Below are 27,509 nucleotides of genomic sequence, written 5' to 3'. Positions count from 1 at the left end.
GAGTTCCTCTTGGGAGGGAAGTTTCCACAAGCTTTGTAAAAGGAAAATGATCCAGCATGCCATGAAAACTGCTGTCCAATTTTAACAGCAGAGGGATAACCCGTACCCCATCTCAGGATCAACTCTGATCCTCCTATACAAAGAGTTAAATCAGAGAACTACAGTGACCGGAAAAGGGTCTGCCGGTGGGGAGTGGGGAAGGTGGAAGGCTGTGACAAGAAAGAGGAAAACATACAATATGTCAGTGATACCAGCATCTCTGGAAACTAGTGGAGTACCCTCTGAAAGGAGAACATTGGCCTGCTAAACCCAGGGTTGTGAGTTCAATCCTTGAGGGGGCCATTTAGGGATCTGGAGTAAAAATCTGTCCGGGATTGGTCCTGCTTTGAGCAGGGAGTTGGACTAGATGACCTTTCGGGATCCCTTCCAAGTCTGATATTCTATGATTCTATGCAGAAGGAGAGATGGCTACAGTAACGAAGGTTATATATGGAGATACACCTATCTCATAGAACTGAAAGGGACCCCGAAAGGTCATCTAGTCCAGCCCCCTGCCTTCACTAGCAGGACCAACCAGGGTACCACAGTGTAACATGTCATGCACACAGGTGCCACTAGAGGCTGCCACATTAACACACCAATTACATTAGTCTTGCCACCAACTTCTTCCCCTCAAAGCTGGAGTCCCAAGAACAGTATTTTGCTAGCTGAGCAAAGTGAACAGTACTGCAAGCTCAGCCCAGCAGAGATTCCATTAGACATCTCCCAGAACTAAGTGCATTTGCCCCCAATCTAAATCAGAACTAGTGCAGGACTTCTGAACACAGCACATCCTGAGCCACAGAATGGGCCATTTTCTATGCACATCCATACCATTAAGCCTTGTCTACGCTAGAAGAATGGTTATCAGCAACAGGTGCCAGCAATAGGTACAGTTTATCTTGTGCTGAACAGGGAACACTGTTTTGCTGCAAATGTAGACATAGACAAACTGATCTCAGTGTTATGAACCTGGTGGGTTTTCTAGCATAGATAAGGCTTTAGAGTCTAATACTACAACATGCCTCCCTAAACAAAACAGGCTCACAGACCATGCATTACATTCATTTACAGGGAGAAATCGGTGCTCAGAAAAGAATCCAGTTTCCTGGGCTTCCCAGATAAGAGCTCTGCCATTCGAGTAAAAATGCAGCTTGGTCACATTACCCACAGGTCTAACATTGCTTTGTCTTGATTCACAATTATATAACTAGATCAAAAGATTGAATAAAATAGGGCAAAGGGAAACAGCAACAGCAGCAACGTGACCACATTCTACAGGATGAGTCATTAAACCAGTAACTTTCCCAGAGCCAAACAAAGCCATTGGTTTCCCTGCTGCCATCCTACTCTGAGCCCTTGAGACCTGGACACAATTAGAGAGGAAACATAAAGGCATGTTCATTTTGGAGAGGGAACCATCTCTCTTTCTGCCCCCAACAATTACTGATGCAGCACTCGTTCTTCCCTTTGCACTGACTATTCTCCAGCAGAATACCAGTAGAGGGTACTGCAGGGCAAACTCAAGTCAGAATCTACACAGAGGAAGGTGGGGCTGTATCCAAAACATGTTTCCCTATCTGTCTTTCAGTCTCTCCGCATATTTACTTCTCTTCTATATTTGCGCCAAACCATATTTAACCAGCTGTGTGTCACCTATTTAACACATTAGGTGACACACAGCTGTGCCCAGAATTTTTTTAAAAAAACCCACTCTTACCTGAGCAAGAATATGAAATTCAACTCTGATAAAATGGTTTGTCCCTGTTCAAACAAAATATAACTTCAAGCTAGAACCTTGTTCAACCATAACCATATTTCATTTAATAGTTAAACACAGTTGTTTGCCCTGTGTATACAATTCCTAAGATGAGGACTGCAGTATGACAACACACATGGTACATACCCAACTGGACAATACCATCTTGTCCACATTAGGGACTTATCAAAAAATCTCATCGGTTCAGCTGAAGAGGTATTAGAATCAGTGGGAGCCATCGTGTAGCAAGGTTCCCATGGCTGGGTGCATTTTTACCACTATGTTAAATAAAGCTGTAGGCTCAACACACACAAACCACCAGAAGATACTGGAATCTTGTCTAGGCTACAACTCCCAGTGGCTCTAACACCTGTGCACCTGAGCTGACATTAGAACCAGTGGGGTTTATTTTTGTTAAATTCCCTACTGTAGACACACTTTAAATCTTGTGCTAAACACTGATCTCCCATCAGTCTTGCACTAGTAACACTTTTTCTCTTTGTGACAGAGGGAGTGAAGGAATGTTACACAGCAGCACTGCTCCCACTACACATTTGATTGAACTGCTAACTTGACACAGCTTCAATAAGCAGCTTTTTTCACAATGTAACAATTCGTCAATCATGTTTGAACATCCACAGCTGCCTAACCATGTTTACACCGTCAATGCCCTCTGGGAAAGTCTGGGCAGTTATTCCATACTGCCTCAGCCAAGAGAGTGCCACCAGCAACATGTGCAGCACTGCACACTGGATAATCCTACCCACCCAGGGTTCTGGAGGAAGGCCCACCAGCCAAACTGGCTGCACTGGCACAGTTCGGGGGTTTTCGCTAAACACAGTTACAACCTGGATACAGGACAATAGTCATGTGCCAGCCCGGGGAGCTGGCAAGGATGAATCTGGTTTAGCTTCTGTGGTTACTAACCGTGTATCCAATGTGCTGTGTGTCAACACAAACCATATTTAGAACCAACTAGACTATAAACACTTTTGGACAAGGAACATCTTTTTGTTGCATGTTTGTACAGCATCTGGCACAACCAGGTCCCAATCCGTGACTGGGGATCCTAAGTGCTATCACTTGTATTAACACAACTAAATAATAGTTACGTCACCAACTGTTTACTCATTCAGCTAAAGGCTAGCGTAGATGGAGGCACAATGAGCCTTCTACACTAACAATTAAGTCAAGAGACCTGGTTACAACCTGGTTCTAGTTTGTAAGGCAGATAGGATCGTGACAGTGTTCTTTACCTGGCCTTGGACAGACCGCATCTGCAAGAGAGATTAGAATGGTTTTCTAAAAATCAGAGTACAGCCACACTGTAATTAGGTCTAACTCAGATGTGTAGACCTGCCCATAGATGCTCTGTCTGCACCATAAAATCGCACTGTTGCAACTTTTACTGCTGCAAATGAATAGGTGGAAGCTGTAGTGGTGTACAGCATGCACAGCAGGCATCTTCTATTAGGAGCCCAAAGTGTACCACAACCATACACAGCCCCTGCAGCTACTGTTGAAAGTCACGGGGATTGTTGCAAATATCCCACAATGCGCAGCACAACTACTAGGAGCAGGTTCATATTCTCTATGGTTAGGCAGTTGTGCAAAAATATAGGTTTTAAGCATTTTTTATTTTCATGTATTTAAATATTCAGTTGTGGAAAACTATAGGGGGGAATCAGACAATAGTTTAATGCGAGTAGATGTTGATATTCAAAAAGTTAAAGCTTTGTACTGTTAAAACACAAACTGTCAACATCATATGTCAAAATATACAAAGTAAATATCCTTAAATCAAACTCTAATCAGTTCTCAAGAAGCATTTTTCTTACTTTCCCAATCAGTAAATTTCTATCATTATTGCTGGATATATTTTTCATGGGTTTGTGTGTGTACAGTGACACCAGCATTTACCGATATTTACCAATAAAAATCTAATCTTTCCAAGCCTATCTGTGGTGCACAGTATACACTGCGCACAGTTCTGTCCTGCACAGCAGCTGTAAGTGCACAGAGGAGAATGGACTACACTTGATATTTGCAGACTCCATGGTGAAGAGTCAACTGCTTCCTCTCCAACCCACGGGTGGTGTGTATAATAGGCTGGGCAAGGCTGTGGCTCCTCAAACAGCCTCATGTGGCCTCACTCACACTCCGCCATAAGGCCCCCTCCTGCTGCTAGTTGGCCTCAGCCCAGGCAGGCTGCTTCTCTTCCAGGAAGTGAAGCCTGTTGGGGTGGGGCAGGGGCGGCTGGAACGGGGCCACCCAGCACTGGAAGAGCCCCCTGTGCTGGGGCTGCATCTCCCAGCACTCCAGTGCTGGGGGGAAGGAGGGTCTCCATGCCACCCACCGGGTGCTCCAGGGCTGGGGAGGGGGGGGAGGCCACATGCTGCTCCCCCAACCAGTGCTCCAGGGCTGGGGGAAGGGGGTGGGGCGTGTGCCACCTGCCCGACACTTTGGGGTTGGGGGTGTCTGTGCTATCTGCCAGGTGCTCTTAGGCTGGAGGGACTCAGGGCCCCAGGGCTGGAGGGTACTGGGGGGCACTGGGCTTGGGAGGGACAGAAGGGGGGGGCTGAGGCAGAAGGGAGGGCCAGGACGAGAGCTAGCCTCCCCAAGCCTGTGGTTCAGCCACTGCCCATGCTGCAACCACTGCCAGACTAGCAGGTAGGCCTCAAGGCCACTTTAGGTGTTGGTGCTCAATGTGGGGCAGGGATTCCATTTAATTCTTTTTCTGGCCATGTTTAGTTTTGACAAAAGACAACTGAGCGGGACCGGATAACAGTCTTCAAATACATTAAGCAGCATTATGAGGAAGATGGTGATCAATTGTTCTCCATGTCCACTGAAGGAAGGACAGGCAGTAATGGGGTTAATCTGCAAGAGGGAAGATTTTGGTTAGACACTAGGAAAAACTTTATAATTATAAAGATATAAAGCATTGGAACGGGCTTCCAAGGGAGGCTGCAGAATCCCCATCACTGGAGGTTTTTGAGAATAGACTGAACAAACAACTGAGAGCGATGGTCTAGGTCAGGGGTAGGCAACCTATGGCACATGCGCCGAAGGCGGCACACAAGCTGATTTTCAGTGGCACTCACACTGCCCGGGTCCTGGCCACTGGTTCGGGGGGCTCTGCATTTTAATTTAATTTTAAATGAAGCTTCTTCAACATTTTAAAAACCTTATTTACTTGACATACAACAATAGTTTAGTTATATATTATAGACTTATAGAAAGAGACCTTCTAAAAACATTAACATGTATTACTGGCATGCAAAACCTTAAATTAAAGTGAATAAATGAAGACTCGGCACAGCACTTCTGAAAAGTTGCTGACCCCTGGTCTAGGTTTACTTGGTCTTGCCTCACTCAGCACAAGGGGCTGGACTTGATGACTTCTAGAGGTCTCTTCCAGCCTTGTATTTCCATTATTCTGTGATAATCCCTGGTGATATGTGCCCAGACAAATTAATCCACCTCTTAGGGAAGGAAAAGAAAAACAGTCCCCACCAGCTCACAGGGTCCAGAGCCTTTGAAAACCTCTGCAGTTTCTACCAGGCCAGCTAATTAGAGAGAAAAAACAACTCTGTTCTCGTTTTAAAATAATCAGCCTCAGCCCTTCAAGCAACAAAGCAGCTTTAGGCCCCTCCCACCCAGAGTAGCCTAACAAAGAACTAATTATGTAACCATTATATAAGCTGACACACCCACTCACCCCAGCACACATATACAACCACTCTTTCCTGGTCCCCCAAAAGCTAGCAGGGCCAAGGGGAATACACAAGAAATCTTCCCCGCCCCTCCCCTTGAATAGATCATCATGCTGTATGGACAACCAGCTTTATAACCAGCATCCATCACAGTTACCCCTTTCACTTAGGTCTGTCATCCACTACATTTCATTCTTAGCTTTTGCTATCTTCCTCTTTTCTCTCACTCACATTCTCTTCTCTGTCCTACATTTTTTGCTTCTCCAGGTACTCAGCTCTTTTCTAGTCACTCTACTTCCCCTTTCCTATTTTCCCCACTCAAGCCTACCTTATGGCAGGGGCAGCGGCGCCTTCCCAAAAGTGTGTGGGGGAGGGAGCAGAAGCAGCCACCAGCTTTTTTGCCGCCCTAGGCAGCAGAAGGTCCCGCCCCCGAAATATCGCTGACGACTGGGGCGGCCGAAGATCTGGCCGCTGCGGTCGCTGCCCCCCAAATGTTAGCACCCTAGGTGACCGCCTAGGTCGCCTAATGGGTTGCCATGGCCCTGGGGGGGGAGGGACCGCTGCCCCCTCTGTGGCCCGCCCCATCCCCTTCTTCCCCCCAAGGCCCCATCCCTGGCCAAGCCAGAAACCAGGGAGCCTGCCCTCCCTAGCCTGTGTCCCCACCCCCCATATCCCCCACCCAGGGCAGGAGGATGGACCCTTAGTCCCCATAGCTGCCTGTGCAGCTCTCACCCCGACCCAGCTCCGGCTGGGGGTCCAGGCCTCAAAGCCATGGTAAGAGCCACCCGGGCAGCTGTGGGGAACCATGAACCCTCACCTGCCCTGGGTGGGAGGTCCAGGGGGCAGGGACATGGGCCTGAGGCTGTTCTCACCCCTCCACCCTTGGCAAATGCAGGGTCTGCGGCTCCCCACAGCTGCTCAAGCTCCCCAGCTGGTTGGAGACTGGGGGGAAGAGGAGGAGTGAGGCTGATGGTGAAAAGTGGACAAGACAGGCCCCTCCACTTTCAGAAAATTGGAGGGCCATGCCCCCTGGCCCTCCCTGTTCTGCCATTCCCGCCTTGTGGGAACTGAACAGAGGACTGCAGAAAACAACTTTCAATGTCACTCCACTGGAGAAGTTTGCTAAAGAGCCAAGTGAGGCATCCCCTCACCCTGCAGAAGTAGCCCAATGCAGCTCAGAAGTCTGCAATGCATAGCAAAGTCTTTGTTGCAGAGATGCAACTTGCAGAGACTACTGCTCCCAGCAGGAAATGCTTCATCTTGACCCCAGCTGGGCAAAGAAGTCGGTCACTACTGCTTAGGGACCCTAAACTCTGATCCCTTGGAAAGCACAGCAGCCTCTCTTAGCATAGCCTATACTTTACCCTCATTAGGGTACATAACCTAATTCCCACTCACTCTCCCTCCTCAGATTTGCACACAGTGTAGGCTGCTATAGCTTGTACCTTGCTATGAGTCACGATCATGGCTATACTCTGAGGCACAAAAGTGAATCTTCCAGTCTGTACATGCTCAAGCCCTGGAGCTTTCCTTCTGATGACTGATGCTTCCTCTGGCCTGTCACACAGCACACATATCAACTCTGTTGTCCTCATTAGCACAGCTGATTTATCTAGAAGTTAACAACGCCAGGTCTCTCTTTTGTACCGGTCTCAAAAACGAGAGGCAGAGTATTTCGTAGGAGTATAACAAACAGCTTAACTTGCAGTTCTAGTAATACATTTTTCATTTTTCTAGATATTTATGAAGTGATCACTCACTGTAGTATAAAGGCAGCATCCTTGGGGCCTGCAGAGAGAGAGAACAAGGCAGAGCACTCTGTATAACAGGACTCCCATCTGGCTCTGGAATGGAGGGATAACATGTTAACAGGCTCTGAAGAAGGTACCACTGAAGACTCTTCAGGACACAGTTATAGGGGTGGAAGTAAGAAAAGGACAAATCTTGAAGGGAGAGGAGGAGAGTGATCTCCAAATTCCTTCTGGGTATGAAGGAACCCACAACACTGGAAGTTTAAAGAAAAATTAAAGATTCCCTCTCTTTTTCTGAGTTTTTCATAGTGCATCAGTTGCAGATGATGTATGCTACACAAGAAAATTTATTTCCAGGCCTAAAAGAATCATTCACAAGTAAGAAGAACCAATCAAACAGGAAAAAAAGGAGACAGAAAGAAGCAACACAAAAATGAAGAAGGAATGAAAAGGGCCAAGAGTGCTTAGAGGCAAACTGGAACATCAAAAGACCAACTTTGGTGACAGACAATGTATCTTCTAACCCTGGGATTATGCAAGCAGAACCAGATCCCAGATATCCAGAAGCTCTTGTTCTGGCCAGGCCTCACTGCTGCATATACTAAAGAGACCCAAGTTACATAAACACTAAAGAGTACTTATATAAGCTTTTCTATGAAACACACTTACAAACATCGACACCCGGAGCTGAACGAGGAAAGCAAGTAGCTGTTCCAGCCAAGACCAAGCTATGCATAACTACATCCATCTCATAACAGCCCCCTTCTTAGTCTAGGTGCTAGACAACACTACTCCCAACACACAAAATTTGAAATGCATGCCACTGTTCAAATAACATCCTCTTCCTAACCTATGCCAAGAACCATGGTCTAATGGCTAGAGCCCAGGACTGAGAGCTAGGAAACCTGCTTTCTATTTCTAGCTTTGACACAGATGTACTGTCACCCCAACAGGGATGTTGTAAATCTCAATTAAGTATTCACATAGTGCTTTGTGATCCTCAGATGGAAGGACCCAGAGAAATGCAGGGTATTATTATCCAGCATCCTTATTATAAAATCTAGAATGTATTGACTTTTATAACCACCGCCCTCTCATACACACACAATTCAGGCACTAGCCAATACACCCCAAAATCATGAAACTGTACTCCATCATCTAGTATCAACCCATCTGTGATTCACTCACATTTGTCCTTGCAATCATCCTCCTCCACACCCAATTTAGTTAAACAAAACAAACGTCTGCATGACTCCGATGCTATAAAGCCAGGAAATGTTTCAGTTTCCAGAGCTGAGAAGTTTTCAGCAAGTTGCTACTTCAGTAACTGTATGTAGGAAGGCACTGAAACCTCACCTTCTGGTTAGCCCAGTTAACCAGTATTCTAGTAACCCAGGATATATTTTTTAAACTAGGCTGCCAAAAATTAGGTACCAAAATAAAAGTGACCCGATTTTACACAGAGCACCTACTGATTTCAGTGGAAGTTCAGAACCTCTAAAAATAAGGCCATTTTCATTTAAGTGCTTAAATATGGCATTAGACACCCAAGTTGAAAATTTCAGCCCCAGTAAACAGAAATATTCCTCGGCTTATCATGTGTCCTGAAAGATGGATCAGTCTTGAAACTATCATTATTTTTGTAGATCCATGTAATATTCAGAGACTCGGAAAACAGGATGAGCAGAGAAGATGAGGGAGCAGGCATTTTGCTGTATGCAATGATTACATAAGGATTAGTTTACTGTAGGAGGTTGGGAGTCATGGTATTAGTTTTATACTAGGATAGCCTCAGAGTAATGAGAGATAATAAAGAGGGGATTATTGCTGCCACACGCTTCTAAGGCCACCAAAATGGCAAAAAAAGCAACTACAGCAAATAGAACTTTATGCTAATCTTTGCTCCCAGCCCTCACCACAGCCTCATTCAGGGCTTGTTTAGAAAAAAGGATATTTAATCTTGATCAGTGTTTAAAGAGCTGCATGAAAGACAATCCCTTCACAAAGTATCCTTCAGTGTCTGAGTGCCCCTTTGCCATCACTGGTATTGTTTATGGTGGCAATGGTGCAATGGAAGAGTGGTGAAACAGTAATACCTGGCACTTACACAGCATTTTATGTCAAAGGGCTTTAACAAGCATTAAACGATCCTCAGGATAGCTATGTGAAGTAAGTAAATATCATGCCTATTTTACAGACAGGGAAAATGAGGCAATGAAATTAGGTAGCTTTCCTGAAGCCAGAGTCAGTATCAGTGCTGAGATGAGAACTCCTGAATTCCTAGCCCTGGTCCTACACTCAGACCACTAGACTAGGCTTCCTTCCTTAAACATAATTTTTACTGGAAAAATGGATATGGTATTTAGAATTTAAAAAAAACCCCACAGGCCTCAACTCAATTGCCACTTTCTGCTTCAGTCCATAAAATAATTTCAGGGGAATTCTTAAGGACTTTGTTTAATTAGAAAGACTTCACTTGAAGAAAGATGCAAATTCAAGAGTTTGAGTCACTGTGTCATTGCCGTGCCTTAGCATTTCTCCTGTTTTCCGCGGCCAGAAGAACAACAGAAAGCACCTTGAAAAGCTGAATAAGATTGATATGAAATATCAGAGCTTGGAGAACTATTTGTTTTTGGGTTCATTCTAAAATATTGGTGCTGTTTAGCATACTCTAAGACAGGAGCATTGAACCAATCTGACACAGAACACAAAAGGGCTGCAAAACTGTTCAGAAAAATCACATCAGTCAAAGCCTGAAGAAGCAGCCATGATGTCAAGAGGAGGCACCACTATCAACCCCAGGCCCATAACATTTAAGATAGGAACAACTGGCTCAATAGATTCCAGAAAGAAAACAGTGTTCCCACAACAAGGACTGGTCCTGCACTGGGCTCACTGAAGGAAGATATTACAATCAGCACTGCCATCACAGAGAAGGGGTCTTGTAGTTTAGTTTTTTCATTAGCAGTCAGTCATTTACCTTACATGATGATATAACTCAGCTGAAATAGGGTGCAGACAGTGTACAGGAACACCGCAAAATTTCACCACATGGTGGTACCATAAAAATCTGAAAAATTTCCAAATCCAAAAACATGTTACAAAATGCAGAGCTGACAACTGGAACATAAATGCTGTGTGTCCAGCACATAGTGGCTGATCTACCCCTAAAGAGCTGTATATTGAATTAGACCAATCAAGAGCCATTTGGGGGGGTAGGGGGAGAAACGGAAGCACCAATCTGTGCAGAACCAGACAGGAGGTAGGATATCTGGGTTCTATTCCTAGCTCTGCCACTGACACATTGTGTGATCTTGTGCAAATTACCTAACCTCTCTGTGCCTGAGCTTTTCCACACTATTAAATGGGGGTAAGGATGATTCCCTACCTCACAGGGGTAACTGTAATGCTGAATTGTTTTCAAGGTACTTTGAGATCCTGAGATGGAAAGTGGCTACAAAACGTAAAGTATCACTGATGAGGATTATTAACATTTAGTAAAAAGCAACAGAGTGTCCTGTGGCACCTTATCGACTAACAGACGTATTGGAGCATAAGCTTTTGTGGGTGAATACTCACTTCGTCAGACGCATGCTCCAATATGTCTGTTAGTCGATAAGGTGCCACAGGACTCTTCGTTGCTTTTTACAGATCCAGACTAACACGGCTACCCTTCTAAAAATTTAGTAAGTACACAGTGTTTGATCTCTGATCAGGGCTTTATGCCAATACAAATAAGAATGGGAAACTACTCTAACTTAACTTAAGCATCCTAGAATTCTATTTCCCCCTGCCCCTCATCACATCCCCCACCCACACGACGCAGGAAACCCAAGTCCTGAGGATCCTCTAAATGAATCCTTCCCAAAAACGTGTACCATTGCAAACATCCTTGTCATTGGAGAGGGGCTGCTCCAGAACACACCAGCCAGACAGGGACTGCTGCAAAACACAAGCAAAATTCTCCCTCAACCCTCAGAGCTGTCTGTGCTCTGACAGCCTGGAATCTAGGACAGAGCTCAAGCCTCAAACTTCAATCCCTGTGCTATACAATGCTATGCAGGACTAATCTGTGGTCTTGCCCCAGCTTTCATAACTTTCACCAACTAGATTTTTCCATTTATAATTCTTGGTTTTACTCTAACCTGGAGCTCTCCCCATCTCTAATCTGTAACCTCCAAGTGTATCACCATTGAAACCACCTTCCCTTCTTATTTTTTCCCCATCTTAAGCTCTGTTACCCTACATTGGGTTGCATAAATCATTTATGTGTTCCATATTCCTAGTTTATCCAAGTCATTCTGAACTTAATCCCCTTCCCTTTTCTATCATGCCCTCCCTTCCAATCCTGCCTGCACAGTCACTCTTTCAGATAAAAGGCATATAAAGCTAACAAAATGGATTCTAATAAGACTTCAGGAGGTTGTTCACTGGTCAGATACACACTGAACTGCTTGCTTTTACTCCAAATGAGGACCACACACATGGGGCCCTATGCATGATAAGGAACTTAAAGGTGGACCCTGCAGAGTCCATTGTTTCCTTTACATGAGGTTCATGAGCTAGAGCAATAGATCCCATAACCTGTATCCTTCCGGTGGCGTAAGAAGAAAAAAGAGCTCCATCTTTGATATAGGGTCCACCTGATACTAAAACCAAAATGTAGTACAGTAAGTGTAAATTGCTAAAGGAGAAGTTTCTCTCAAACATTACTTCTTCACATTAGAGACCAATTTTAGAGGCTCCACCTCAATGAGGCAAACTATATGTCAATATTCCTTAGCACAACCCCCCTTAATGGGAGAGGGAAAATAAAGAAAAAAAGAGCTGAGCAGTTCTCGGCAGCCAGACACAAATTAGAGACTGCTAGGAAATAGGGAATGATGCTAGAGAGATCATGTATTACTTGACCAGTGCCCTGAGGTATTGCAGTTGTCAGCAAGGGTTTAACAAGTAGCAAGCGGCTTCAATATGTGATCACCATCCTCTCTCAGCAAGGATTTCACTAACGTGTTCTTAGAACTCCATCAGGAACAGAGGAAAAAGAAATGCATCAAAAAAGGGAAAAGGACAGAGGATACTGAAAATACGATATCCTTGTTCACTAAATAACTACTCCTGCAACTCGAAGAGCCACAGAAACTAGAGCTGTGATCCCATCAGACAGATACAGGAGGTATTATCACTTTCCAAATGTCAATTTTACCAACAAAACCAGTAACGCAAATAAACAAACAAACAAATAATACTACGCAAGGAAAGATTTTCTTAAATTTGCTCAGTCAGAATTATATGTGCATTGAAAGACCCTGAAAACTGAGCCAAATCCATCACCGTCAGACAAATGCCAAATCAAAAACCGTGCCTCACAAAACTCCCTTGGATCTCAAGTGAGCGATTCTAGGGGGAGCTCTCCAAGTATCAAATGCCATATCCCAACATGGAGGTATTAAAATGAATAGTGTCACCATAAAGCAGGAAAAGAAAGAGACGAAAGAAAAAAAAACCTGCGTCTTACCTGGAAACTGCTGAGACTCATCCAAGAGTAACATGCTGCTCACTGTACTCCGCTGACTGAGGCAAGATCTCCGTCAGTGACTGAGTGGCTGGTTCAGCGTTTTAGCAGCAGGTCAATAAGGCAACAAGTTATCAGCCTCCTCAGCTATTCCAGTCTCGGGGTCCTCAGGCCAAAAGTTTCTAGTCACCCAACAGTTTGTTATCTCTGCCAGGAGCACAGTAAGCACTAAAGATGCTCTGCTAGCTTTGTGAATGTGTAACTGGGAACATGCCCCGTGACAAAGTAGTCCAGGGCGGAACACAGACTAAGTAAAATCCTGGTGCTTCGTATTCCTGAAAATAACTTTGGTAAATAGCACTTAGTGCTCTGTTCCACAAGCCCAGTGTCTGGGAATCTGTGAGCATATATCCTCCAGAACTCAGCTGTGCTGAGTGGGGTCACTGCTCTATTACTGGTTAAATATGTCTGGTTTCTACCCTCGGTAGAAGTGTCACTATCTCCCTCCTTTGCTCAGATACTCAAACTGCACAGTCCAGCGTAAGGTAGGGGTAGGCGCTGGATAGCTAGGAACCAACCATCAGAACTATTCTGTCCTCTTAGCTTGGGATCAGCACATGTGCTAAATCAGAGGCAGTAACCCCAGCCACTCTTGAGAAAGGGGAAGGTTTTAAAAGGCAGAAGAAGAGCATGTAAGTGAGGTGTGTGTATATGTGGGCAGGTGTCTCTTCTCTCTCTGGTGGCTTGAGCAGCAGCTGTGCACGCTGCTCAGATCTGATCCTATTCACTTTGCCTGCAATCCACTTCAACTAACAGCAGCAGAGGCGCAGACCGGAATAAAACAAAACTCCTTACATAACCATTCAAACTCAACTGGGGCCCCACAGAGGGGGAATTTCAACAGGCAACAGGAAATCTACAGCCAGAGATGCACAGAATCTTAACTATACACCAGAGATGATCAGGGCAAAGGGAAAGGGGGGAAATTAGAAAATAAGTAGTCTTTGGCTGTGGAAAGAGTTTTGTTATCTGTGATTTTGCTAATTGCTCACATGGTGTTTGCTAACCTAAAACAGACCACGCAAGTGAAACTAGAAGACTGGAAAAAGATCACTCAGGAACCTGTAACCACCTTACACAACAACAGAGTAACCTGTTGATTTTTTCCTTACATTAATGTGTTTTATACTATACCCCCTCAAAGGATCTGAACACAATGAAAATGCCACTAATAAGATTTGGGGTGTTGTAAGAGACAGACCTTTAGTGTTTTCCCCAGGAACTGAAATTACGGGGGGTGTTCGAATATACGGGGGAGGGTGAGGATGGACGAGGCTTGAGACTGCAAAGGTGAAGGTGGGCTGTATGGTATCATAATAAAAACTAAAAAATGTTTCACAATCATTTTATCAGATTTAACTCACGTTTTAAAATCATCCCAGAAATTAAAGTTGGCTACTCAAGCCTACTATGAAGCACAACATCTACATCCTTCTTTGTTTCTTGTTGTAATTTTTGTATAACTCTGGTGTCTTCCTGTGTGTCCGTTACTTCCAGTTCTTCATGATATGCTCATGATCAGGCAGAAGGCGGCTTCTTTCAGAACACAAAATTCTATTCATTGAGGAAAAAGAACACTCAACTGTAGCTGTTGTGACTGGGAGTAGCAAGAGATGAATTCCTGCTTCTTTCATCCCAGGAACTATAGCATAAAGATCAGGTCAAACCTCTAGTGATGATAAAGAAGAAGTTGAAATTAAAACTTCATTAGTTCGTTGTATGATATTCTACTCTGTGTTCAAAATTATCTATTCTGTCGTGATCACAGCCCCACTTCTGGTAGTGCCTCACTCCACTCAACTGCAGGTGTTTTATAAGACAGGCATCTATAAAAGCTACACGGAGGTGGAGTAGAAACCAGAAATCGCTATTGTAGGTTTGTAAGAATCAAGTCTGTGTACTTTTTCAGCTGGCTTAAAAAGCACTTCTTGTCATCTTCACTTATGGAGTCAATATAAGTACCTTCATTAGTCAACTTCCGGACTGAAGTCTTTGTTTTTTCCAGTACATTTTCAATGAATATTTCTGATTGATCCAAGGGTAGCTTCTATTGATGGACAGAGATATATTACGGTTGTAGCAGATGCCTGGATGACATTGTTTAATGATCCAAGTGGTTTCAACAGTAGATTTACAAGAGAGAGAATGGCGATAGTCGTCTCTAAACTTAGTAACAAAAGCAGCCCACCAACCTCACTACTTGAATCTGTCCTATCTTGTTGGATACTTTCCAAAGCCAGTAATAATGGTTGCAATAATTTTAAAGACAACAGCCAAGAATCGCTCATGAGAAAGGCAGTAGGTTTCCCCAGGTTTGTCTAATTAGAACTTCAGCCCCAGTGTATCTTCTATTTGTTTCCAACACATTCAGTCCTTTTGGACTCCTGCTGAAAAAAAGAGTACAAAAAAGCCATTACATTTATAGCTTTTAATGTCTTTTGAAGATTCTGCAGCTCGTACTAGCATGAGCTGGAGTAGATGGCCTCTGCAGTGTATATAGGAGAGATTAGGGTTACACTGTTCTCTGAGTAAAGCTTGTGCTCCACCATGTCTTCCAGAGAAGTTTGCAGCTCCATCAAATGCATAAGCAGCCATCTCGGGTTCAATTTACAAGTATTTAACTCTTCTAGGATGTCACAGATACAGCTGATGGTGTCTTCTATAACCTGAAGATCTAAACTGCATCTACTAGCCTATCATGGAGAACAAGATAACATATGCAATGACTTAATATTTGATGCCTATTTGCATTGGTGCATTCATCAGCCATGTATGCTATCAAGGTCTCATTCCCACTTTGAACTTTAGCGTCCAGAAAGTGGGAACCGGCATGTACCCCTCTAAACTTAATTCCTAGCTTAGATCTTATAGTGCTGCCATCAACCAGAGATTTCAGTGTCTGGTGCACTCCTTGTCCCCCTAAAACCTTCCCTGGGCAGACCAAGACCCAAACCCCTTGGGTCTTAAAACAAGGGGAAATAAATCATTCCCCTACCCTTCCCGTCCCAGACTTTCCCCTCCCTGGGTTACCCTGAGAGATACTGTGATATAAACTCCTTGAATCTTAAAACAGAGAGAAATTCACCTTCCCTTCTTCTCCTTTCCCCCCCACCAATCCCTGGTGAGTTCAGACCCAGTCCTCTGGGGTCTACACAAGGACAAAATCAATCAGGATCTTAAAAAGAAAAGTTTTTAATTAAAGAAAGAAAAAAGTAAAAATTATCTCTGTAAAATCAAGATGGAAAATGTTTACAGGGTCTCAGCTTTACATAGACCACAGGGACTCCCTCCCCCCTAGCCTAAGTATAAGTTACAGCAAACAGAGGTAAAATATTCTTCCAGCAAAATACACATTTGCAAATCAAGAAAAAAAATATAAAGACTAATTCACCTTCTATCTAGGACTTACTAGTTAGAACATGAGGGTCTGTTTCAGAAAGATTGGAGAAACCTGGTTGCATGTCTGGCTCCTCTTAACCCCGAGAGAGAACAAACAACAACCCAAAAAGCACAAAACAAAGACTTCCCTCCACCAAGATTTGAAAGTATCTTGTCCCCCGATTGGTCCTCTGGTCAGGTGTCAGCCAGGTTCACTGAGCTTGTTAACCCTTTACAGGTAAAAGAGACATTAACCCTTAACTATCTGTTTATGACATATGCACATTTTTTGAACATGGTAAGAGAGTTCTTCACTTTTTCAGCTGCTGAGTCTTTCACTGTTGTACTGCATGCTTCTAGAGAGTCAACTGAGTTGTTTTTTCCAGAAAGATAGAGAGCATTTGCCAGTCTTGTTCGAAACCAGTGTCCAACTTCAGGATTAACAAGTGACAATGCACTTAACACTGACCTCCAGTTTGCAGTGTGGGGTATCTCTTGCTTAAAAAGAAAGTATGATGCAACAGCCTTGTTGGTTCACATAAACTGAGTTGTGTCTCCAGCATTCTTAACAGCCTCATTAAGTTCTTCTAAAAATGGCACTGACAGTGACTGGCTTATAAGGCTTTCTGCATGTTGAGGCAGTCCAGAGGCATGGTGTTTCCAGTCTTTTCATATAGGTTGCCAATATTGGCTTAGCTGATCAGTCTGGCAAACCAAGCTCCTCCAATTTTACCATATAAATCCATGATATGCCCACTTCTTGAATACTAAGGGCAGTTCTGGTCACCCCTCTCAAAAATGATATATTGGAATTGGAAAAAGTGCAGAGAAGGGCAATAAAAATGAGTAGGGGTATGGAACAGCTTCCATATGAGGAGAGATTAAAAAGACTGGGACTGTTCTGCTTGGAAAAGAGATAACTAAGGGAGATATGACAAAGGCTTATAAAATCTTGACTGGTATGGAGAAAATGAATAAGGAAGTATTATTTACCCCTTCACTTAAGACAAGAACCAGGGTTCAACCCAATGAAATTAATAGGCAGCAAGTTTAAAACATACAAAAGGAAGTATTTCTTCACACAACACACAGTCACCCATGGAACTTTATGCTAGGGATGATGTGAAGGCCATAATTATAACAGGGTTAAAAAAAAGAACTAGATAAGTTCATGGAGGTTAAGTCCATCAATGGTTATTAGCAAGGATGGACAGGGATGCAACACTATCTCTCTCTCTAAACATGAGAGAGGGGCAGTCAAATAGTGCCTGTGATTCTTAGGGAAAGCCCACACCACCAAGCAAAACACCTGTGCCCCTCCCTCTCTTCATTAGGATAAGGCATCCAAACCTCCTGCTTAGGGAGTGCTGTTCAGTTTCAGGTAACCAGTGCTTAATTTGTAATAAAAAAGGTGCCAAGGCTCAAGCAAGTGTGTTACTTTCATAACTGATGTGGCAAGTCCAAAGATCCCAGGACTATGAACTGCTAAGCCTAGAGGTGCTGGGGCTCAGCCCTGGCAAGCCCTCACACAAATTAAGCACTGGGGAAGACTCCCTCATTCAGGCAGGCTAAGTACAGTTCTGCTGCCCTTTACTCATACAATAAGGATAACAACATTTCATGACCCCACATTTAATACTATAGTGATTTGTAACCCAACACCTGCCAAAAAAAAAATTGATCACTTGGGCAGCTCAGCTCTGTCTGCTGGATACTTAGTCAGAGTAGGTGTGTTCATGTAAATACAATCTGATCCTGAAGCCTCCATACCAGGGGTAGGCAACCTATGGCACATGTGCCAAGGCGGCATGTGAGCTGGTTTTCAGTGGCACTCACACTGCCTGGGTCCTGGCCACTGGTCCAGGGGGGGAGGGGGCTCTGCATTTTAATTTAATTTTAAAATGAAACTTCTAAACATTTTGAAATCTTATTTACTTTACATACAACAATAGTTTAGTTATACATTATAGACTTCTAGAAAGAGACCTTCTAAAAAGGTTAAAATGCATTACTGGCACGTGAAACCTTAAATTAGAGTGAATAAATGAAGAGTTGGCACACCACTTCTGAAAGGTTGCTGACCCCTGCTCTATACCCACTCCTGGCTCATCACTAGCTGTCAGGGGAGAGCTCATTTGGACCTTGTTTACGAATCATAATTTGAAATTATAAGGTAGGCCAATACAGCCGAAGCAAATGCACCAACATTGTCATAAATAACAGCTGTATGAGGAAACTAGTCTTTGTTCAAAGTTTTCAAACCCATTATGCTTTCTCAGGTATAAGTATTTTCTCATATACTGTATATGATTTTAAAGTGTGTTAATGTTTCAATTTCAGTTCAAATTTCCAACCAAAGACTAATTGGCAAGACTAATTGGCAGTTACATGCTGGGTGCTGGGGAAATTCAGGGGGGTGTACTTCCCCTCTGGGGAGGTGTGGGGAAATCCCACTCACCTCTTCTCCCCACACACAGGAAAGTCACTCTTCTGTACTAGCAGGGCTGTCACACCGTAACACTGGTAACAGGAGGGAACAAGTGCTTTCACGGCTATGTTTGACACACTACGCAGCTAATGATCACGCATGACTAATCTTGCTACAGAGACCTTCTCCATGTCAGATTCCATTCACAGAAAAACTCAATCATAGTAGAAAGCAATGTGCCTGTGGGTGATGGACTGGAATGAAGCATCCACTGACTAGGGAATTCTTAAATTACTATTATACAAATAAAAACCTCATTCACTGAACATATGATCATCTCAGACACGATGTTATCACAAGAGACAGCAAGGCCCTTTTCTCAAAAGAGGTGGGAGTAGAAAGTATATATATTTCTTCTCTTGTTACTCAGCTAGAGTTAAGCCCCTTTGTTTTCAGTTTAAACAGATTTTTACCGGAAAAAATCCCAGGTTTTACAAAAAGTATTATTCAGTTTTTGCTGATTTTCACCCTACTTTTGTATTATTCAAATATATAACAAAAATTGTTTTATTAGGAAAATACAATACATTGCATGATATATATGTATTACAATAATACATTAGTCTGTGTGTATATGCAAAGCTGCCTGTTGAAGTAAGGACATGTATTAGTCTAGAAGATACACACAATAAACAAACAGGCACACACGTGTGCACATCTGAATCTCATGCCCATCACATACACATTTCAAGTTGTTATTAGATAACAGTTTAAAGATGTGACACACTAAAATGGGAAGAAAAGGAAAATCTGTATCAGAATACATTTCAGAACAAAGAAATATTCGAAAGTTTTCAAAAAACAAACTGGAGAAAAAGGATGAAGTTGCATGTAAGCAGTGCAAATGGTATGACCCCATGTTTTAGTTCTGCAGCAAACCACATCCTCCTGTCCTTCCGTCAAACAAAATAAACCTTGATATTTACCTAGAAAAAAATAAGGTTTTTTTCCCACCAATTTTCACCTGTTTTTGTTGTCGTAGTAATAAACACTGATAAATTCCTGGGAAAAATAAAATAAAATTAAAAACTGAAAATGAAGGTCCCTAGCTACAGTGAAGAAAAACACTGTGGAGACATAATTTTACGTCTTTCACTCTTGTCACCTGAGAGTGGGGAGCACAAGAAACTAAATACTGCAGCAGTATAATGCAACAATACGACCTCTAGAAAGGTGGCATGTGAAATCAGTTTGACAAAACGTCAACTATTTCTTTGTGAACAAAAACAGTCTGCAATATGAAACAACTGGTAGACAATACTAGGAAAGGATCAGCAAGAGCAGCCTGTGACTGAGAAATACCGGCACAGATATGCGGGGACTCCAGGAGTGAAATAGTATAATATGATCCATTTATTTAAGGACTGAAGTTCACTCAGAGGTCTGTTTCAGAAACTTGGGCAATACCTACCGGCACGATGTGCAATTATAGCCATTGGTATTAGGCATCTTATTTTCAATGTCGTTAGAAGCATCAAAATATTTTTATTGCTTTGGAGAATATCATAACTTTGAAACATATTAGGACTGTACAGTAATTAGGGCTGCCTGTATACATCTTATTGAGAAGAAGTTATCAACTCGGTAAAAGAAGGAATTGGATGGTTCAAAGGCTAGGGAATGGGATGCAGAGCCTTTCATCTCCATGTAACTGATTCAAATCCAGCCCAGTCTCGTACTTCCTCCAGGAAAAGTTTGCAATGGCCAACAGGGACAAATATATTAGGGAAATCAAACATGAGGCCGAGGCTTCTGCAGCAGGCCTTATAATACATGAATGGGATCGGTACAAGTGATCCAAGCATGAGCAGAAAGTCTGAGCAAACACATTTATGAAACTAGGAAGTAAGATTTAAAGGCAGGCATCCGAATGACAAGAGGGTGGTTTCCATAACACATTCGTTATGAGGATGAAACATCAGGAAAATGAAAGACTACTGCATCAGAGAAATAGGATGACCTAGGTCTTTCCTTTTCCATGGTTGAATAAACAGCACATTCCCTTCTGTGTCTTACAATGGAGAGTGGAAGTGAACTTTTCCATACAAGGCAAAGAACCAGTGTTGTCATCACCATTTACCATGACAGATATGCACCACGTATCATCAGCACACTCAAGTAGAGTTCTTATGCCAGAAACTGTCAGTTCATAAAATGATCTCTTCGCGGGAGGTAATTTATTATAGATAAGCCCATTTACGGAATATCCTTTTGTGAGGCCAGTCTTGTCAGAGTAACTAGGAAATTGCTCCTCCACTCATTTCTTTGGATCCAATGTTTTTGTCATATCCCAACTGTATTACACAGACACAGTATAAAAGATCTCCATGGCTGGACAATGGCCATGCTACATATTCTCTGCCAGCTGTGATGGTCCCCTCCTTTTCTTTCCTACCACTTCTTACATGCTGTTCACCTTCCAATAAGAACATACAAATGCTCATACTAGGTAAGGCTAATGATCCATCTAGCCCATCTGACAGACCACAAGAGCTACAGAACAACAACAGCTACTTTCTGCAAGCCAGGCCATTCCTGCTCTTTCCCATCTTAACTACTCTGTGCCATCTGTGCTACGCCTCCTCATTCCCGCAGCTGTCTCGCATGCTGCTGAATTTCTAACAGCTGCTCTCTGCACACCCCATTGCTCATCAACAAGTTGAGGCTGTCTACAAATCTGGATTGCTTTAAGTTACTGAGAAGAATGGAAAGAGGACATAACTATTAGCATCTAGTATGAGCACAAACAATATTCTGGGTGCTAGTACTACATGATAATTGGTATGTCCTCCTTCCATTCGCCTGTTCAAATGCACTAAGTAACTTGTATTAGAAAAGGGATCTTATCAAATATGGAAGTAAAGTATAAAGCCTGAAGTTGCATTTTTATGTCTATTTTTGTGTTACTTGTATATGTTTCCTCTCTCTATTTCATCTTTGAATCGGTGGTTTTTCTATTAAAGAACCTTTTGGTTTATTTTTACCCCAAGCAGGTCCCCAGTGTGCATGTGTGGAGTGTGTCTCCCAAAGAAAGTTGGTAACTGGGGGACTGGTTTCACGTCTTTGGGGGTGACAAACCAGTGAGGCACAGTCAAAAGTACTGGTAATTAGAACTGTAAGGAGGCGCCCTGGCTCCCCGCCGCGCCTGAGGGGGACAAGCCAGAGCAGGCGCCTCAGTGGGCGGAGTCAGCACGGCCTGTCCCCGCCCCCCAGAAGTCAAGGGGCAGGACAGGAAGTATAAAAGCCTGGCCCCAGCGCTCAGTTGGAAGAAGGTTGCCGGAGAGGACAGACGCTGGTGCCCGGGCTCCCGCCGGGCCGGACCTGCCCCGCACCCACTACCCCGAGGAGCGCTGGCCTGACCTGCCCCGCGCCCACTACCCGGAGGAGCGCTGCCCGGACCTGCCTCGCGCCCACTACCCGGAGGAACGCTGGCCGGACCTGCCCCGCGCCCACTACCCAGAGGAGCGCTGGCTGGACTTGCCTCAGACCCAGTACCTGGAGAAACGTCGGCCTGACCTGCCGTGTGCCCGATACACCGAGGAGTGGCCTGAGCTTCCCCACGACCGGTACCTGGAGGAACCCATGGTCTGGGACCCACCAGACGACGCCGGCAAGAACCAGGTACCCAGAGAGGGGGAGGTTGGAAGTAGCCCGGGGATAGCCGACCCTGGTTTGGCTCCGGAAGAGCCCGAACCCATGTCAGTGTGTTGCGGCCAGGATCCCCACTGACCGCAGCGGGTCTTGACCTCTGCTAGGGCCCCGGGCTGGAACGCAGTGGAGTGGGAGGGCCTGCGTTCCCCCTGCCACCCATAACCGGGTGGCAGACTCCCCCTCTTCCCGCCTATTGCCACTGCTCTGCCCTGACCCAAAGAGCCAGAGCAAATTAGACTTGTGTTTGGTGCCCCGCTCGAACCAAGGGCTGGGCTCCGTTTACTTTGCTACTGCTCTGCCCTGACCCAAAGGGCCAGAGCTAATTAGACTTGTGTTTGGTGCCCCGCCCGGACCAAGGGCTGGGCCCCTTTGACTTTGCCACTGTGCTGCCCTGACCCAGAGGGCCAGAGCAAACTAGACTTGTGTTTGGTGCCCCGCCTGAGCCAAGGGCCCGGGCTGATACTGTGTTTGCTCAGCCCCTGCTAGGGGCCTGAGCCTGAACTATTACTGCCTGGCCTGTCCAAGGGCCTGGGCTGATACTGGGTTTGCTCAGCCCCGCTGGAGGCCTGAGCCTGAACTATTGCTGCCCGCCCTCTCCAAGGGCCGGGGCTTATTGACTTTGAGAGCCCCGACCCCGGCTAGAGGGCCGGGGCTCTACCCTGTTTACAGACCTTATACCCCCCTCAACACCTGCCGAGGGGCTAAGCCGACCCGGACTGCAGTGCGTAAGGAGGCGCCCTGGCTCCCCGCCACGCCTGAGGGGGACAAGCCCCAACACAACCGGCCTACACGAACTCAGGGAGGATGAATTTGGGGAGATTCAGGACTGGGCAAGCGGGGGGTGGGAGCGGTTACCTGGTGTCACCTTGCAAGGAGTAACTGGCCTGACAAAAGCCAGAGTGAGACCTTATGCTTGTGGGCTGGCTACTGGTGTCAGAGATCTGAACCACCATGAAGGCTCCCAACGTCATAGAGCAGTTATGACACAATCCCTTACTGGTCTGGGTGGTCCCCAAAACATCACACCCTCTCCGTAACTTCATCGCCATCATGGAAAAAAAACACGAGAACATGGGGGTGTCCCACGCTCCCACGTGGAGAAGATGACGGGGAGGGATGGTTTAGATGCTGCTAATTAATTTATAACTTCTGAACTACATCAAATTCTACCTACAAAATATGCTTCAAGCATATTCAAGCAGCAATTATATGTACTATGGTTTGGGGGTTGGATTTTTTTTTTAAAACAGAATTTCATCCAAAGCCCACTGGGAGTCTTTCTATTGACTTTAATGGTCTTTCGATCAGGCCAAAAATACAAATTTGATCAACTTTATATCTTTGTTCATGTAATTTTGGTGTGTTTTCTTTCCCACATTAATTCACTGAAACACTCAATTACACTATCCATGAGCAATCCAACAATTATAAACCAGAGAGTACATAATGGGAAGCAAAAATGCAGTAATGGAACACATTTATCCATACCTACAATGCCTTTTGCAGGTCAGAAAGCACTATCTCAGCTACAAACTACATACAGTTTCAGATTTCAGCCTCATGATTCTGAAGGAGGATTTTTAAACTATATTGAGAAAAACAACTTATTTTTAGGGAATACCTTGGCATTTAACTAAAAATATCTTCCTCCAAACCTGCTCTTGCACCCCTGCAACATGTAATATACAGTAAAATAAGTACATCTTTGATTTAACCTGAGCTACCATGTTTTGGTGAAACCAGCATATTCTAGTAAAATGCCTGCTGAAATTAAAGAAAAATTAAACCAGGAGCTGATATTTAGTCTAAGCCCATCCCTCAAAAGGAAGCGTTTAACTATGTTCATCATACGCTTCAGGTAACACTATTGGAGGTGTTGTCTAAAAGACAGAGCAGAGGACTGAGAGTTAAGATTCATGGATTCTGTTCCCAGCTTCATCACTGACTGACTAGGTGACCTTAGCCAAGTAGTACACCTCTACCCCAATATAACACGAATTCGGATATAACATAGTAAAGCAGTGTTCCGGTGAGGCGGGGCTGTGCACTCCGGTGGATCAAAGCAAGTTCGATATAATGCGGTTTCACTTATAACGCAAATATTTTTTGGCTCCTGAGGATAGTGTTATATCGAGGTAGAGGTGTAGTTATAATTCCACCTTGTTTTACTAGATCAGCGAGACCCAACACCCTAATTAGTGGGTTCAAGGGAAGGAAAGCTCTGGTGACATCACCTCCTTTTAAAGAAGTAAAGCAAGTCATTACTCCAGGTTCATAACATTTTGACTACACCAGGCTTTATGCCACTCTCTCAGAAAGGAAGCTGCTGTCAGAAAGCTGGGGTGGATAGGGAAAGAGACGCAGTGGGGTAGGTAAGAACATCACTTTTGTTTGGAACTTTCCTTTACAAAAATCACTGAAGACTAGGAACCAGAGTTTGTGCATTTTGAAAGGCTAAACACAGTGAGAGAGACGGACAGACTGGCCTGAAGCATTGTTAGTCTGTAATACCCTGAAAAGGGAGTGGGGAGTTAGGGAGGGCCTTGTCCTTTCTTCCCATATCACCATTCAGGCCATGCCTTTTAAATAACACTAGATAACCCAGTTCATGGGGTTAGTTAAAATGCTGGAGTCAGCCAGAAAGGTGCCCTCTCATCTTTTAAACCCAATAGTATTTCCCCATGTTCCTCCAAGACTTACTAAGGTATATCCTGTATACACTAAAATGCCCCCTCCCTCCCTCCTTTACACCCCTGGCAGAATATGCTCTACACAAATAGAACACAAGACACAAGTTCACAGAGAAAACTAGCAATACAGTCAACTGGCCCATGCCAGATTTACTAGAAAAGAAAAACAGAAATCAAAATGAAGTACACAGTGTTCTTCCCAAAACACAGAGAAGGGATTTTCAGTGTCACCACTGCAGACTTAGCAAAATGTCTATATACAGGACATGTTCTTACAGGAGCTGGTGCGGTTCTACAGAATATGTCCTGTACACAGACATTTTGCTGAGGCCTGGTCTACACTATGGTGTTAGGTTGAAATTAGCTGCGTTAGGTCAATTTAAAAATTAATGCGTCCACACAACCAACCCCGTTCCGTCGACCTACAGGGCTCTTAAAATCGACTTTGCTGGGTCGAATTTGGGGTAGTGTGGAGCAAATCAACAGTATTGGCCTCCAGGAGCTATCCCAGAGTGCTCCATTGTGACCACTCTGGGCAGCACTTTGAACTCTGATGCACTAGCCAGGTACACAGGAAAAGCTCCAGGAACTTTTGAATTTCATTTCCTATTTGGTCAGTGTGGTGAACTCAGCAGAACAGGTGACCATGCATTCCCCACAGAATTGTAGAGCATAGAATGTTTCTATGCTCCCTCTATCATCTCCATCCCTAAGGTTATCGCAGATCAGAAGGCGAAAAAAAACGCACTCGCAATGACATGATTTCCGAGCTCATGAAGTCCTCCCGCACTGATAGGGCACAGCTGAATCCATGGAGGCATTCAGTGGCAGAGGCCAGGAAAGAATTAAGTGAGCGTGAAGAGTGGAGGCAGGACACGATGCTGAGGCTACTGGGGGAGCAAACGGACATGATGAAGTGTCTTTTGGAGCTGCAGGAAAGCCAACAAGAGCACAGACCCCCACTGCACCCACTGTATAACCGCCTACCCTCCTCCCCATGTTCCACAGCTTCCTCATCCAGACGCCCAAGAACGTGGGGGCGGGAGGAGGCTCCAGGCAGCCAGCCACTCCACCGCAGAAGATGGCCCAAGCAACAGAAGGCTGTCATTCATTTTGATTTTTAGTGTGGTTACAATAAGCAATGTGGCCTTGTCCTTCCCTCCTCTCCCACCCCACCTGGGCTACCTTGTCCATTATCTCATTTTTTTTTAATTAATAAAGAAAGATGGTTTCAAAACAATAGTTACTTTATTTCGAAGGGGGGAGGATGGTTGGCTTACAGGGAATTAAAATCAACAAAGGGAGCAGGTTTGCACCAAGGAGAAACACACACAACTGTCACACCGAACCCTGGCCAGTCATGAAATTAGTTTTCACAGCCTCTCTCGTGCACAGCACACCCTGCTGGTATCTGGTGCAAAATGATTGTCTGCCGTTGCTTTCACAGAGGGAGGGATGGAGGGGCAACTGACAACATGTACCCAAACCACCCATGACAATGTTTTTGCCCCATCAGTCATTGGGAGCTAAACCCAGAATTCCAATGGGTGGCGGAGACTGCGGGAACTGTGGGATAGCTACCCACAGTGTACCACTCTGTAAGTCTATGCTAGCCACAGTAGTGAGGACGCACTCCGCAGACTTAATGCGCTTAGTGTGGAAATATGCAATCGACTTCTATAAAATGGACCTAATTTCACAGTGTAGACATGGCCCCGAGTCTGCAGGGCCAATTCCCTCCTCTTGCATGAATTTACTATACTTTTCTCTGACAAAAATGTAAGACTTATTGTATCAAAAGGATACCGGTAGGTCCAAAATAAGGGGCGAAACCTGCAATCCTACTTACTCAAGCAAAGATCCCATTGAAATTAATGGTGTTTTTGCCTAAATAAGAACCATAGGACTTACTCCACATTTAAAAAAGAAAAAAAAAAAAAAAAAAAACCACAACCTTACCTGTATTAATAATTCTTTAGATCATTAAAATGAAAGCATCAATATCACTTTATTTTCATCATTAATGTTGCTTATTAATTTATTATTATTATTTTGTATTAGTGAAGCATCCAGGAGCCCTAGTAACAGACCATGACCCCTCTGTGCTAGGTACTGTACAAACACAGAGCATTTCACTCATGTTGGATCATGGAAATAGAAAAGACAGTTTCTAGACATTTTTACTTTCTGTTTCTCATTAAACTAGCATAGTGCTACAATGTCTGGGCTCCAGAGACTGATGAGGTAAGTTTAAATGCAAGTAAAATATCCCTATTAAACAACTGTGGATATACTTCTATTAATTCTAGATCACTGAAAACATTTGTTTTTATAAAACAAATCTGAGGCCTAACTGGACCTGAGAAACGACTTTTTCTGATACACATACACTACATGCAGTTGAGACTCTGGGCTGGTCAACCACAACCAGCTGGCACAATATTATACACAACAGTCGTAGT

At 44.2% G+C, this 27,509-nt stretch overlaps 1 protein-coding gene across 9 annotated transcripts in view; it reads right to left on the bottom strand.

The window, feature by feature from the left end:
* RAD54L2 (RAD54 like 2) overlaps window positions 1–27,509 on the bottom strand; it is a 94,406-nt gene that overhangs the window by 31,956 nt on the left and 34,941 nt on the right. For 8 of the 9 annotated variants that reach the window (XM_050957710.1, XM_050957709.1, XM_050957712.1 and 5 more), the window contains one exon: window positions 7,275–7,358. The exons of the other annotated variant lie outside the window; for it this stretch is intronic. In XM_050957710.1, coding sequence (XP_050813667.1) covers window positions 7,275–7,358 — 84 coding nt within the window. The remainder of the gene's footprint in view (window positions 1–7,274; window positions 7,359–27,509) is intronic. 9 annotated transcript variants of the gene reach the window in all.

Source organism: Gopherus flavomarginatus, chromosome 6 (genome assembly GCF_025201925.1).
Source record: "Gopherus flavomarginatus isolate rGopFla2 chromosome 6, rGopFla2.mat.asm, whole genome shotgun sequence".
NCBI classification, from domain to species: Eukaryota; Metazoa; Chordata; order Testudines; family Testudinidae; genus Gopherus; species Gopherus flavomarginatus.
Note: the sequence above shows the minus strand (reverse complement) of the source record. Positions and strands in the feature narration are given on the sequence as shown.